We start from the raw sequence: 15,700 nt of genomic DNA on the forward strand, positions 1-15,700 counted from the left end.
TGTTTGTTTTAAAAGAAATCTATGATTTTTATCAGTATGGAAAGTTCTATACAGGACAGTAATAAGTTCTGTCATTTATAGTTTCAGAGAATTACCCTGGAGAACTGAAATGTTAAATGACTTTTCATGTATCACACAGTGAGGTCGTGTAAGAGGCACCACTTTCAGCCCTCATATTACCAAATCCAAAGACGGCACATTGTCTGCTATGGCTTGCTGCTTCATTCACTTAATTGCAGAAAAATGTCACTTGTCTCCCCTAGGGTTTTTATTATGCCTGTTAAAGGACATATTGTATGAGTCAAAAGAAAAATGCACATGTTATTCTGCTCTTAGAAAAATCTGATTTTGTTTACCTAAGCAGGCAGCAAATCAATAGCTGTATGCTAAGAAAATGCTTTTCAGATTGGTGCAGAGGAGACAACAAACAGAAATGGGAGGATCAATAAGCTTTTTTCACTGCTTCAGGACCCAGTGTTTTTGTTGCTCATTCAAATAATAATATATCATTATGTTAGTCATCTAAAATAAGATCATTAAAAGCATATGTGCCCTCAAGCAACTCTTTGGTCTGTGAAAGGACCAAGTTAATGACCTCTGAAGTCTCTTCTAGTCTGAATTCTATGATTTTATAATGATGCTGATTATTATCACTATCAGGACTTATAAAGGCTCATTGAAACTGCTTTCTTCAACCTAATTACTATAATTATCTAATATTACCTAAGTTCCCAATAGTGTAGTAGGAAGAATACTGATTGGCTCTGGATTCAGAAAACCTGGATTCAAATCCTGTTGGTCATGCTTACTATTTCTAGGACCCCAGACAAGTCCCTTAACCTTCCTGGACCTCTTCTATCTATAAAATCTATACACATTTAATATATAAAATGACAGAGTTGAAATTCTCTTCTGGTCTTTATCAATGAGTCTAGTATTCCACATTGCTAGAAATTATTTCATCAAATATCTATAAAGCCTTTTCCTAGGACCTAGTCATTGAAACTGGAGTACAAGGAAGTCTCAGTATCAACTAAATAATAAGCTTCCCCCTGCCACTTCCAAAGAAATGTTTACTGTGAAAATATAGCAAGAAGTAGAAATATTTCCCCATCATTACCACCTTCCTTGGGGACACAAGTCCTTAGGGAGGAGAGATCAAACTTAAAACAATTTTTACAAAATGTTTACTCCACCAAATTCTCTTTCAAGGACGACATAACATTGGATGAGTCTACATCAGGAACTATGGAGCTGGGTCAAGCATATAGCTTTGTATTTCAATTCTCATCATTTGATTTCCAATAAAAGGTTTTTGTGGATGACAGATCCTAAACTTCTAGTGGCTAGGTCTCTTGAACTTTAAAATATCACAAGTCCATATTGATGAGGTTCAGGGTTGTGTCCCCAAATGATGAGTTTCGGCACAGGGCAAGGAGTTGTGGGAACCACTTTGGTCGGTGCAGAAGTGCTTTGTAAAGGAATTTACTAACCCGAAAATCTAGACTGACAAAAAGAAGTTTATTATTGGCATTGGGAAGTCAGCCTTTGCTATGCATGAATAGAAAAACTGAATTCCTTGGTGGCAAGGTCCTGATAGAGGGTTATAAAGTTTCTAGCAAAGAAATCCTAACAGAGAGGTAAATAAGGTCTTGTAAGGGAAATAGGTGAGAAAGATAAAGAAGGGGTAACACTAAACGAGAATATCATTTCAGCAGGTAGAGGGTTGCAACTATGACAAGTGGGGAGAGAGAGGTTCCTTGGTATGGCATGTTAGGTCCTCTGCAAGAATATGGGTTGAAGGAAACTTGTTTTATGAGCAGCTCTTGGTAGGGGCTGGGAGCAGTTTGAGCTGGAATCAGAACAGAAAATCTTGGAACTGAATGAGTGTCTCTGGGCTAATCTCCAACTCAATAGAGTTAGACAGAAATCTCCAGCTCAGGCTAAGTAGGAGTAGTCCTGGACTCAATTAGTCCCACCCAGATAATAGAATGAAACCACTTTATCTTGATTCCCTGGGGTGGGTCTCTCAGGGAAGAGCTTAGCATTCCCCCCAAAGTCAGAGAGAAAGAGTTTCGGGGCTCCCCTCATCAATATCCATCTCCAACCCACTTTACCTAAAACAGGAAAGTAGAGATATAAAAGCAATAACCAACCATGCATTAGTAAAACCTGGTAGGAATATAAAAATTTTTTCCATGAAGACACAACCAGACATAACTGATGACCTCTCAACAAGAGTGTTAAACTCATATTCTATACACTGTACTGGTCATGCTTACTATTTTTAGGACCTCAGACAAGTACCTTAACTTTCCTGGACCTCTTCTATCAATAAAATCTGTAAAAATTTAATATATAAAATGACAGAGTTGAACTCATATTCCATACATGCAAAATATGGAAAAATCCTTTCCCTCAAAGAATTCACATCCTATTGAGAGAAACAATAAGTATATAGACAGATAAATAGAATAAAGATAAATAAATACATTTTTGTAATAGTTTAATGTCTGTGAAAGGGGGTACTATTTATTAGTTGGGAAAATTAGGGAAGGCTTTAATTAGAAGGTAACTAAGGGAGTCATTGAATATGTTTTAAGAGGAAAATATTGAGTACTGTTTGAGACATTTTGAATTTGAGATGCCTATGGAACATTGAGTTGAATATGTCCTATATTCAAACTGTCAACCTGTTCAACTGGTTCGGACATATTCAAACTGACATATTAAAGCTGGTGAAGTGGGACTGAAGTTCAGTAAGAACAATTTTGGCTTAGCATCTGATAGAGGTGAAAATTAAACCTACCAAAAGAGAGAGTAAAGCAAGTGAAGAGAGTCCAGTACAGTCTTGTGATATATTCAAGTAATAGATGTGATGAGGATTTTGAAGAATTTTTGTTATTATTATTATATTATATATATATATATTATGTTATTATTATAAAGATTATGTTAAAGGGTTTTGAGATGAAAAGGAGAAAAGAGAGGACCCGTAGCAAATGACATTTATTTTCTCATTAAAATAAGGGACATTGTCCTCAGTTGAGGTAAGTGGAAAATTGGAAATGTGGGAGGCTTGAGAAGCGATGGTTTGGAATAGCTTCTGTGAGGAATGGGATAGCAAGCAATTAGGAGAAAGATGTATTGCCTTGCTTCAATGAGAACACAATTGACATAATATAAATTTTTAATATATCCAGTTAACCTGATTATGACTTCCTCTAACTCTGTTCTCTAGCACATGAGCTAGACTGTAAGAGACAGACAGTGGGAATAATTTAGAATTTGAATTTGGAATAGAGAGAGGACTAGGAATTAAAAGAATAGAAGTTAAAGAGTAATAGATTCATTGAATTGGTTAACTATAAGATAAATATTGGGAAAGGAGTTAAAATGAAATTAGAATAAAGGAAATAGGCTGAGAAAGTATTTGGTATAAGGGAATCTGAGATCATGATAAGAACAAAGAATAAGCTTAACAGGAATGAACTATAGGGAGAGATAGAATGATAGATGATTAATAGCTGTATTTATGATAAATAATGAAACCTAATCTGTGACTATCCCTAAATGTGGCTGAGGCAGACTGGAGATGACTCAATGCAGATGACTTTTTCTAGGACTTTGATCTGAAAGGGAGGGAATAATAAAGGATGATAGCTTGAGGATATGATAGAATCAAGTAAGGGATTTTTAAGGATGAAGTTAGATCTGCTCATGCTTATAAACAGAAGTGAAGAAGCCAATGGATAAAAAGAAGTTGAAAATTAAGGAGAAAAAAAGGACATGATCTTTGAAGAGGTAAGCTCCCAGAGGAGATAGGAAGAGATAGGATAAAGAATATAATAGAAAGCCTGAAATCTAAGGAAAAGGACCACCTTTTCTAAGTAAGTGTGATATTGAGGTGATTTTAAATTCAAAGAAGCATGGTCAAGATAAAAGTATTAAAACCGGATAGGGCTGGACCTATGATTTCATCGGCATAGGGAATTTCTTGGATAAGTAAATTTTTCCTCTACAAATTCAGGTCAGCATCTTCTCTGTATTTATAAATGCAGTCTTATAATATTGCCTAGAATATGGAGAGTTTAAGTGATTTATTGAGGGTTGTTTTTCAATAGTTTCAGTCATGTCTGTCTCTTCATGACCTCATTTGAGGCACTGGACTGATTTTCATTTCCTTCTTACAGATGAAGAAATTGAAGCAAACAGTGTTGGGTGATTTGCCCACAGTCACACAGCTAGTAAGTGTCTGAGACCAGATTTGAACTCCAGAAGATGAATCTTCCTGACTCTAGGCCTGCCATTCCATCCACTGTATTACCTTGTTGCCCCTATTTGGGGTTACTCATTCAGTATTTGTCAGAGGCAAGAATTGAACCTGCAATCTTCATAGCTGGGCCTTTTCTGTAGTCTCTCTATTTAAATCACACCCCATCTTTTTAAAATCTAGCCAGTTCTATCCAGACCTGCAATAAAGCCATTGTTTTTAATCATACTCAAATTTTCTATCTTTCTGTGTTCAATAGGTCACTCAAAATCTCATGCCCTTTTCAAAGTACAAATTTAAGTCACTCAGGATCTAGAAGGGATACATACTTAAATCTCATTGTTTTTGAAACCTTGCACTTTTACATTGTGCAAATTGGACCATTCAAAGTCTAGAACTTCACCAGGCTTTTTGAGGGACTCAGTTGATCAGATATCCCCTCCCTTACCTGACCCCCTCATTAGCAATAATGACTATTTAAAATAAGAAGTTATCATACTATGTCACCCCTCACCTTTACAGCTAAATATCTTAGAAAAAGCTCCTTGGTTTCCACTTCATTGCCACTCACTAGAATGACTTTTGGAGTTGAATAATTTTCAATCTCTTTTAATATGGTTTCCAACCTTTAACACTCCACTGACATGGCTCTCTCCCAAGTTACCAAGGATCTTGATTGCTAACTTTCTCAGTTTTAATCATTTACCTTTCTTTAACTTTTTCACAGTTTTTACCAACCCTTCCTCCTGAACACTACCTTTCTCTCCTCTTTCTTGAAGCTATTTCTGACTCTCCTTCTATCTCTCTAATCATGTCTTCTTTGCTGGAGACATCATCATCCATATCTAACCTTCTATTTATGAGTGTCTCATGAGACTCTGTCCTGTGTTCTCTCTTCACATTTTCTCTGTTGGTATTATCATTAGTGCCCATGAATTCAGTTATTACCTCTTTGTGAATGAATATCAGATCTGTGTATGCATATACAGGCACATATATGTATAAATGTGTATGTGTACATATATGTGTATGTGTATGTATATACAGAGACATACCCACACATAATATTTTTCTTGAAGCTCAGTTATGCATCCCTACCTGAATGTCCTGTAGGCATCTCAAACTATAATCAAGACAGAACTTGTAATTTTCTTCTAAACCCATTTATTTTCTCCTTCAGATTTCTCTATTTTTGATCTATTAAATTGTTATATAAAGCACAAGAAGATAGTCAGAAGGAATTCAAAAGAAAATAACTCACAAGACTGTTATATTTCAGATGGCCATCGTTGATGGTGCTTCTCTAGAGAATATAATAACCAAGTGGTTTCAGAATACCAAAATTTAAAAGGCTGAATGTAAGAGCCATCAGGAGTACCAAAGAAATAAAAATGGTTAACTCAGTCAACACAAAGGACAGCTCACTCCACAGCTAACGCTCCTGAAAAGGCAGCATTTAAACAAAAATTTGTGAAACTTCTGAAAATGTCTATATGTGTTGGTGGAGAACTCAAAATTACCTACAAGTTAGATGATCAAATTAGATTTCAAGTAATCCTAAAAAAAGGAAGGGAGAATCACTATTCTTCTGGTCATCTATGCAAACAACTTTGACACCATTTTATTATTATTCATCAGTTTTCAAATCTTGCAGATTCTTGCTTCAAATTTCTATCTACACATTGTGCTTAGAATAATGCCTAGGACATAGTTGGTGCTTAATAAATGCTTATTGAACTGACCAATATCTCTCAGAACCACCAACCTGTTTAAGTTCCTTAGCACACCCTCCTCTAATAGTTACAAGCTCTTACTAAAACACCTAGTCGCTTGTTTCTCCTTTCTCTATCCTTTCTATAGTGACCTAAGTAAATTACCCTATCTAGGTCTTTATTGCATTTCATATCTCAGGCCTTTACTTTGTTTCTAATAACAGTAGTTCATATCTAAATATTTTGTTTATCCAGAACTTTAAGATCTGCAAAGCGCTTTACCTGATCTCATTTGAGTCTTACAGCAACCTTTTGGAGTGGATTTTATCTCCATTTGGAAATAAGACAAATTAAGTTGATAGAAATTGAGTGACATGTATCATCACAAAGTTGGTAATATCTGAAGTGTGAGTAAAACCAAAGCTTTTCTTTTCTTTTCAGCTTCTTCCAAAGTAATTTTTCTATGTTTTCACCAATTTGCTAGACCAGGATTTTTTTTCCATCTTAAATTTATACATGTATGATGTATTTAGTGCACATGCTATGTACCATAGCTCCAAAAGAAGCATATTCTATACATCTTCCAGTTTTCATTTTGACTAATTTGATAGACTAGGGTTTATTTGTTTTTTCATTCTAAATTTAAATATGTACTGTGTATTACAAGTTTTCATAGTTTATTCTACCAACTTGAGTTTTCTGTTTTGAGAAAGATTGGATTCACTTTGACTGAATTGATATTTATGACTAGTAGGTAAAAAGTATTTATTTGATGCCCACTGTATATATTCTACTTGCTTAACAATCTTGCTTGCAAATCTAGATGATTTTATATTGACCACGACTCTATATCCGATCTTTTCAATTTTAGACATATAGAAGGCTGAAGGAAGGACTGAGAAGGAAGAAAGAACAATTGAACTTCTCGCTTTTAGAAGTATTGGCTTAGCTAGATGCTCCAATGGGGTAAAAAACTGGGAGCATGTGAAGAAATTCCTACCATCAATGCAAATTAGGGACAACTTTGCAACTATAGTATTAGCTGTCTGGGTCACTGAAAAGTTAATTTGTTCTGCGTCATATAATCACTACATTTCTTTTAAAAAATAAAAAAAGGAAGTATTTGGCTTAATCCTAGTGACTGTGTGTAGAGGAACATCCAGAATTCAGTCTCTTGTTTGACCTACAAGGTCTCCAGAATAATAATGTTGTTTGTTGCTACTAATCCACTATGCAGATTATAGCCTAAATCTGTGTGATTTGTGTGTAAAAACCCAAGTTTATCTGTCCTGATATTTCTTTTTTCAGGTTAGAGAATAACTTCATCCTTTCAGCAAATCTCCACCTCATCTAAGAGCTTGTGTCAAGGTTATAGAAAATGTCATTTTTTGAGATGAAAAACTAGAATAACTCGTATTGCTTCTATTCTAACTACACCTTTTCCTGTGAATATTGATGCTATCTCCTTACAACTGAAGGCAAGCAGATGAGAGGTGTTTACTAAACTGGAATTTTCCACAAAGGTTAGTAGGTCAAAATATAATTCCCAAGTTGGAAGGAGTGAAAGAAGAGAACTTACAAATATTGGTTGTACAACTGTAGAGTTGGCTTTTATTGTGATCTTGAAAAAAATCCATCAAATATCCCTGTCTTTCAAAATTATTCCATTATGTGTTCCACTAATTTTTTAGTTAAAATCAAATGCCTTTGTAACAGCAAGATTATGTGATGATCAGCTGTGGTAGACTTGGCTTTTTTCAACAAGGAGGAGATTCAAGGCAATTCCAATAGATTTATGATAGAAAAAGCCATCTGCATCCAGAGAGAGGACTATGGAAACTGAATGTGGATCACAGCATAATGTTTTCATCTTTTGTTGTTGTTTGTTTGCTTGTTTTTTTTTTCATTTTCCCCCCTTTTGGTCTAATTTTTCTTACACAGCATGATAAATGTAGAAATATGTTTAGGAGAATTGCACATATTTAACCTTTATTGGATTACTTGTTGTCTAGGAGAGGGGAGAGAGAGAAGAAGGGAGAAAAATTTGGAAGACAAGGTTTTGCAAGAGTGTACACTGAGGCAGCCCTCTTTGTAGTGGCTAGAAACTGGAAACTGAGTGGATGCCCATCAGTTGGAGAATGGCTGAATAAATTGTGGTATATGAATATTATGGAATATTATTATTCTGTAAGAAATGACCAACAGGATGATTTCAGAAAGGCCTGGAGAGACTTACATGAACTGATGCTGAGTGAAATGACCAGGAGATCATTACATACTTCAACAACAATACTAGATGATGACCAGTTCTGATGGATCAGGCCATCCTCAGCAATGAGATCAACCAAATCATTTCCAATGGAGCAGTAATGAACTGAACCAGCTACGCCCAGAGAAAGAACTCTGGGTGATGACTAAAAACCATTACATTGAATTCCCAATCCCTATATTTATGCCCACTTGCATTTTTGGTTTCCTTCACAAGCTAATTGTACAATATTTCAGAGTCTGATTCTTTTTGTACAGCAAAATAACGGTTTGGTCATGTATACTTATCGTGTATCTAATTTATATTTTAATATATTTAACATCTACTGGTCATCCTGCTATCTGGAGGAGGGAGTGGGGGGTAAGAGGTGAAAAATTGGAACAAGAGGTCTGGCAATTGTTAATGCTGTAAAGTTACCCATACATATAACCTGTAAATAAAAGGCTATTAAAAAAAAAGAGTGAACACTGAAAACTACCTTTGCATGTATTTTGAAAAATAAAAAGCTATTATTATAAAAAAAAATGCCTGTTTTAATTTTCCTGATTGTGGGTTTGTTGATAACTAGGCAAATTTTGGGGACCTCATTATTAAGAACTTTATTTGTTAAAAAAAAAAATAGATATCACAACTGCTGAATCTTGGGATTAAGTGAAAATGTCTGACTGAAATGAGCATTTTCCTGAATTTGCGATTGGGGGGTGAGGACTGAGATAAGCACATCCATGGAAGTATTATTCCTCATGCAGCAAAGAAAAAGTGAGAGAGAATTTGGTAAATTCATATGCCTTACCTAATAGCAAACTATCTTAACCCTCAAATAGCAAGCTGAACCTAAGGAAATATTTCAGTAGAGTTCTTTTGCTTGCTGTGTATATCAACTGGGACCATGAGTTGAAAATGATAAGGATGAAGAATTCTGGTCAACAAAATGAAACATTTTTTAAGAATAGCGTTTGGGAAGAAAAACTCATCTCTTTTTTCCAAACAGATTTTTAGTAAATAACTGATAGGGTCTGCATCTGTAACTGTATTAGCTATCGTGATGTGGGTTAATTATTAAACCTTTTAGTTGATGGCTCATTTGTTGAGCTGATGTCCTAATCCTGGGTCATAGAAAGTTTAAGACTGCCTTACTGTGGTAGGTTATTTTCCCTTTGCCTTGAGGTTTCCACTCTGACAGCCATCTGACAGGATGTTAGTGGCTTTGTTTTCTACCTTGTCCTTGGTCACTATTATTCATGCTCAGCTCTGTGAACCAGGTAAGCTTCCCTGAATCTTGAAAATAAGATAACAGCTTTCTCGATGATCAAAATACTTATCTTGATGATCTATCTCAAGAGATTTTCACATATATTATAGCATAAGCTATATATTTATTACAAGAATTCTAAGCAAAATTTTAAACTGGTAGCCTAAAAATAATATAAAAAATTTTATATTGAAAATCTATAGTGTAGTGTTGCATTCCAGAAATGTTGATGTTTTCCTTTTGATTTGGGTGTATTTTATTCAAATCTGTGTTTTTCACTGTTTGAAAATTTTGTTATAATCTATTGTTTTTCTTTATGGCAGATGCAAAAAATGCTTTTAAAGTGAGACTTAGTCTCAAAACTGCTCTGGGAGATAAAGCAGTAAGTTGAACATTTCATTATATTCTATCTTTCAGTTATGTCATAACATTATCTTCAGTAATAATCCTTACAAGGAGATATTTTATGTGGACATTACAAATTCCAATATATTCTAAATAAATTTCATGAGAAATTATTTTACAACAATTTTAAATTAGGATAATATCCTAAATAATAGTAAATAAATAGTTTGACAGAGTGGAAAGAATATGTGGAATCCAAAGATTTAGCTTCAAATTCTGACTTTGTAAGCTACTTTTTCAATAACTTTGAAAAAGTCATTTCAACTTTCTGGACGTCAGTTTCCATAGCTGTAAAAGCAGGGAAAGCGTTGAACAAGAAAGGTCTCTAAAGTTCTTCTAGCGTTAAATTTGTAAAACTGTATTCTATGTTATTTATTCAGCACACAATGGTTTAATACAAATTCTTTGATGTAAACAATACATTTCAGAATTCATGGATGTATGTTTATAAGATCTAGCTAGTTGAAATATTTTCTACCTTAAGAAAATTTTACTATAAAGTATTGTAGAAAATCCAAACTTTGTTCAAAGCTTATTAATTGTGTATATTGTATGTGTCTAATAATGTGTTGGCCATATTTTGTATGTCCTCAGATAGGAGATAAACAAATATTTTAAAGTTCTTTTACTATGCACCAGTCACTGTGCTAATTGTCAATGTTACAAAAACAAATAGAAAACAGTTCTTGCCTTCTTCATTCCTGTCCTCAAAGAATTTATAGTGTAATTGAAAAAACAAAAATAACATTCAATGAAATAGCATTCAATTTTGGATTAAATTTTTTGGTACTTAAATGTAAGGGTATAGTTGTTCAGATAACAAGGAGACCAGTTTTAAAAGTAAATAGAAAAGACTTCTTGTAAGACATATGGTTTGATCCTAGCCATTATTTAATGGCTGGGATTCTGGAGGCAGAATAGATGAAGTATAGTTTTCAAGACAGGATGAGTGGTACAAGCAAATACAAAGAGGCAGACAGAAATTTGCCACATGCAGGGTATCTCAAAGTCTTAGTGCAGTTTTAAGCTTTAATAGGTTAAAGTTTTAATAGACTTTGAAATATGTGGAGAGATCTCATTTACTGTAATAAAAATTGATGTATAGTAGTGGAAAATGAAGGTGGATAGATAAAATGGGGCCTTGAAAACATGCATCAAAGGGGTTTGGGCTTGATATGTAATGTAAAGAAAAACAATGTGTTTTCAAAGAAATGTTTTAGGGAAAATTAGTATGACAGTCATATGTTGAATAGATTAGAAATAGAAGTTGTAAGCAGTGAGACTACATAGGGCATCAGTCTAACTATCCAGGAATAAGATGATATGGATCCTGAATAGGTATTTTGAACCTGGATAGATCCAGGATAGATCCATGAATAGATTTCAGGGGATTTCTGAACTTGCATGGGGACAAAATCAGATTTTTTTTCATCACCTTGAAACTGAAATTTAGCATTTCCTTGAATTATTGAAAAACGTTATTCTGGGATAGGATCCAGGGGCTTCACTAGAGTGCCAAATAAGTCTCCAACAAACACAAAAAATTAAAATCCTTAGTCTACAATGAATGGTAACATTATTAATTAGATATAGAAAGACAAATCTGCAAATTTTAAAAACAAAAATTAGCGAAATTTGTGAAGTTGGAATATACAGAATGAGCACAGAAAATAATCAAAGATGTCAATGGTTTATGACAGCTAAAGGATATAAATAGGCCATTTTCAGAAGAAATCAAAGCTATATAGTCATGAGAAAATTCTCTAAATTACTATTGATTAAAGAAATGCAAATTAAAACAGTTCTGGAAAGGCTGATTTTTAAAATGAAAATTTTATTTAAAAATATATGGGAAAGGGAATCAGAGGTTTTGGAAATTCAAATTGACGACAAAAGTTTTTAGTTGCACACCAGAAAAGTAAAATGCTATTTCATTTCATTGGTATCTGAATCAAATATTTTAAAAAGATTTTCTTAACTTATATCATTTGATTATTTTCTTTGTTTTCACTTTATTAAAAAAAAAAGCATAGGATTTATTTTCATTGATTCCTAGAATCATTTTCAGTTTCAAAGTTGGAAGGGGCTTCAGAAGTCATTCAATCCAACTCATCCATACATTTTTTTTAAATCATTGGCGTATACTTAGATCACCTAAACAGAAAGAAGAAATAAATACATTCAGAGAATACAAACTTGGCCCAAAGGCAGATAAAAATAATGATAAGGGAATTCCTTTATTTAGACATTTACTGGAACTCTCTTTGCCCAAAGCAGTGCAGCTAGTATCATTTTGACTTACCTTAATGATAATTTCATCTTTCAAAAAGTGGTGGAGCCAAGAAAGAGAAATTCTACTTTGAATCTAATTTTCCCTAGCTACTAATTGAAGAGGAAATGGTAATAAAGGTGAAATGGATAGTCCCTCCTAGAGTTTGTGATAAAAGAAAAGCTAGTTGGGAATAAACTATCATCCATAGATTTCAAAGGCTTCAGAGGAAAAGATAAGATTCCTATGGACTAGAATTCTGTAGGGGAAGTCAATCCGGTTGAAAAAAAGTTGTTAATAATATAATTCTGAAGAAACAAAATGAACCAGTTCTGAAAGGAAGAAAAACTGGTGTGTCTGAACAGACTGATGTGAAGTTTTGATTGAGGGAATGTTTCCTCCTCTTTCATATCCCTCTGCCATGTCACTGAAGTTACTGGACTAGTAGGATATATTGTATTCATTAGGGAGAAGATACTGATGTAGATACAAAAAGTCATTCACTTGAGACAGGTCACCTGAGAGAATAAACAACATAAGAATATAACCTCTTACAACAAAGAAGAAATCTAAAAGTGGACTCAGAAAGGAGTATGACCTAGGAGTCTAGCTGAGCTACCTTATCAGCATCTGTTTCTACCAACTGTCCCAAAATAGTTTAATGGGATTTGATCATTGCTCATGCCATAGCTTCTTGGAGCCATGTGGGTGAGAGTTAGGTGGATCAGGTGGACATCAAAAATGGAAAGCAGCTTGTAAAAGGCTTGTAGCCTTCAAACAGAGCTACTAGTCTTCCCTGAAAATACCCTGCACTCCACTCACACATGGCAAGTGCTCACAAGAGGTCAGAAAAAGTGATATAAGGATACTCTCAAGGCTTCTCTTAAGAACTTTAGAATCAATTGTATGACATAGAAGACCCTGTAACCTGCTCTGCATGGTTTGCCCTCATCAGAGAAGATGCTGTGCTCTATGAGAAAATTAAGACCTAGTAACTGATGAGATCTAGATTTTGGTGGTCAGGGAACCAAATGATGAGATTAGATTCAGGGAGCCAGATGAGGAGATTAGGGTTCTTAGTGGTCAGGGAGTTAAATGATGAAGTTAGTGGCAGGTTTGGGGTTCAGGGAACCAAATGAAGAGATTTGGCTCCCCTAAATCCCCTTGGGATTCAGCACAAGGGTAGAGAGTTTTGGGAACCCCCCTTCTGGCGGCACAGAAGTCCTTCATAAAGGAATTTAAGAACCCGAAAAGCTAGACTATAAAAAGAAGTTTATTATTGGCATTGAGAAGTCAGCCTTTGCTATGCATGAATAGAAAGACTGAATTCCTGAGAGGAAGAGTCCTGGCAGAGAAGTAAAGTTTCTAGTAGAGAAATCCTGACAGAGAGGTATAAAGTCTCATTAGGGAAATGGGTGAGGATAAAGAGAGGGTAATGCTGAAAGAGAATATTCCAACAAGCAGAGTTTGCTATGCCAGGGATAGCATATTAGCTCCTCTGCAAAAAGAGGGTTTAAGATTGGCTCTTTTATAATAGAAGCTTTTGACTACAAGCTGAGGGCAGTTCTTGATAAGGCTGGGTACAACTTGAGCTGAATTTGAATAGAATTGAATGAGTTTCTTTAATTTGGTAGGAAGCTTAATCAGTAGTGAGTGTTATCAATGGGGGTGGTACCTGTCTCTCAGGATCTTTTACAGAGGGCAGGATTCAAGGAGAATCTCCTTCCAGGAGTTTTAGAGAGTTTCGGGACTCTTTTCATAATGACATTGAGAAGAAAATTCAGATGGTAAAGTGATGAGGAGAGGAAGAAGGTTTGTGGAAGTAAGAAAAAAAACAACAGAAGAAATTGTCTTGATAAAATGTCTTGATTTAATGCTAATGTTGAATTAGTTATTAAAATTAAAAAGCATTAAATCAGTTGCAATGTTAGGAGGAGGGAAGAAAGACAGACAAATTATTTTTATTTATTTATTTGTATTTAACTCCAGAATTCCTTTCTCTTGTATAGTTTTATCTTTCTCCCTTCTCCCACCTCCAAGAAAACCAAAACAAAGAAAAACAAAGACTGAGAAATGTTTTCAGATTATACTTTCCTAACTTCTCTGGAAATTTTGATTATTGCCAACTCTTTGTCATAATTTTCTTACTCTACTCTCAAAAAAGTTGTTTCCTGATATTGTGTAGTCAATGAAAAATAAATAATTGTTCAGTTTTTTCCTTCTAACACGAATAACCAATATTCCTTCCCAATTTTCAGTTGTATTAAAACAAAAAATGTGATATTCATGGCAGCATATTCATAAAAGCAATGTCTGTAGTTATATATGTAAAGTACATAGTAAAACTAACCATAACTAAAAGATTTTGAGTTATCTTAGGCTTTCAGTTTACAAAACAAACCTTAAAAGTTTGTTTTGGGGGAAGAAGCAATCAGCAATGGGAAGCAACATCCTATAGATCAGTGTTTTAAGAGAGTGAGGGAAGGCACAACCAAATACAAGACAGAATATCCTTATGTGCAGTGCCTTCTGGATAAAAATGCTCATAAATATTTAACAATTAGCTGGGGAAGAGGAGGCAACACATGTTTTACAAAACACTTTTAAGTTTAATGGTTATTGACATTTACTCCATCACTTTTTAAAATCTTGACAATCAACAAACAAAACAAAACAAAACAACAAAATCTGATTTGTATTATTTGCTGATTTCTGAAGAGTAAAGCTTCTGAAAATTTAACAGTTTCCATTTCCAACAGATCCTGGCCTAGCTCTCAACGGGTGTCATTGATTAGTTGAAAGGAAAAGGAAGGGGAAGGGGGGAAATCTAGGATTGTCAAAGCTACATTAACAAATATTGTATCCTTGAGAATTCAATGGGAGTGTCATGTACATAAATTGGTGGTTTTGGGGGGAGTACAAATGATAAGGACAGGAATGAAAAGTGATGATTCTTAATTGAGGGATAAATTTAGGGAAGTTAATCTCTCACTTTCAGTGTTGTCTTCTTTAAAAGGAAAGGGCTGAATTAGATTGATCTGCAAAGTCCATTCAAGCTCTGAAGCCTAAATCTTAGTTCTTTCTTTTTTTTTTTTTTTTTTTTTGCTGGAGCAATTGGGGTTAAGTGACTTGCCCAGGGTCATACAACTAGAGAATGTTAAGTGTCTGAGACCAAATTTGAACTCAGGTCCTTTTGACTTCAAGGCTGGTGCTTATATTTCCTCTTTTTAACCAAAAAATACTGTCTAGACTCATTGCTTTCAATTTATCTCCCTTTACCACTCATTCACTGAATTCACTTCCCAACCCTATACAATCTGTTTTTTCAACTTCATCATCCAACTAAAACTGTTCTCCCCAAGGTAAACAATGATCCCTTTGTCAAAATTATGGCTTTTTTTCTCAATCCACATCCTTCTTGACCTGTTGCCATCATTTGACAATGTTGACTAACCTGTTTCCTCCTCCTCCTCCTCTCTCCTCGCTTTGGGTTTTCATAGTACTACTCTGCCTTGCTTCT

At 34.6% G+C, this 15,700-nt stretch overlaps 1 protein-coding gene across 1 annotated transcript in view; it reads left to right on the top strand.

The window, feature by feature from the left end:
* Positions 1-9,380: 9,380 nt before the first annotated feature.
* Positions 9,381-15,700, top strand: part of CLTRN (collectrin, amino acid transport regulator) — a 74,093-nt gene continuing 67,773 nt past the window's right edge. Inside the window, exons 1-2 of the mRNA XM_003765555.2 lie at positions 9,381-9,516; positions 9,830-9,888. Coding sequence (XP_003765603.1) covers positions 9,450-9,516; positions 9,830-9,888 — 126 coding nt within the window. The 5' untranslated portion in view covers positions 9,381-9,449. The remainder of the gene's footprint in view (positions 9,517-9,829; positions 9,889-15,700) is intronic.

The sequence above is a fragment of the Sarcophilus harrisii genome, chromosome 3 (assembly GCF_902635505.1).
Source record: "Sarcophilus harrisii chromosome 3, mSarHar1.11, whole genome shotgun sequence".
NCBI classification, from domain to species: domain Eukaryota; kingdom Metazoa; phylum Chordata; class Mammalia; order Dasyuromorphia; family Dasyuridae; genus Sarcophilus; species Sarcophilus harrisii.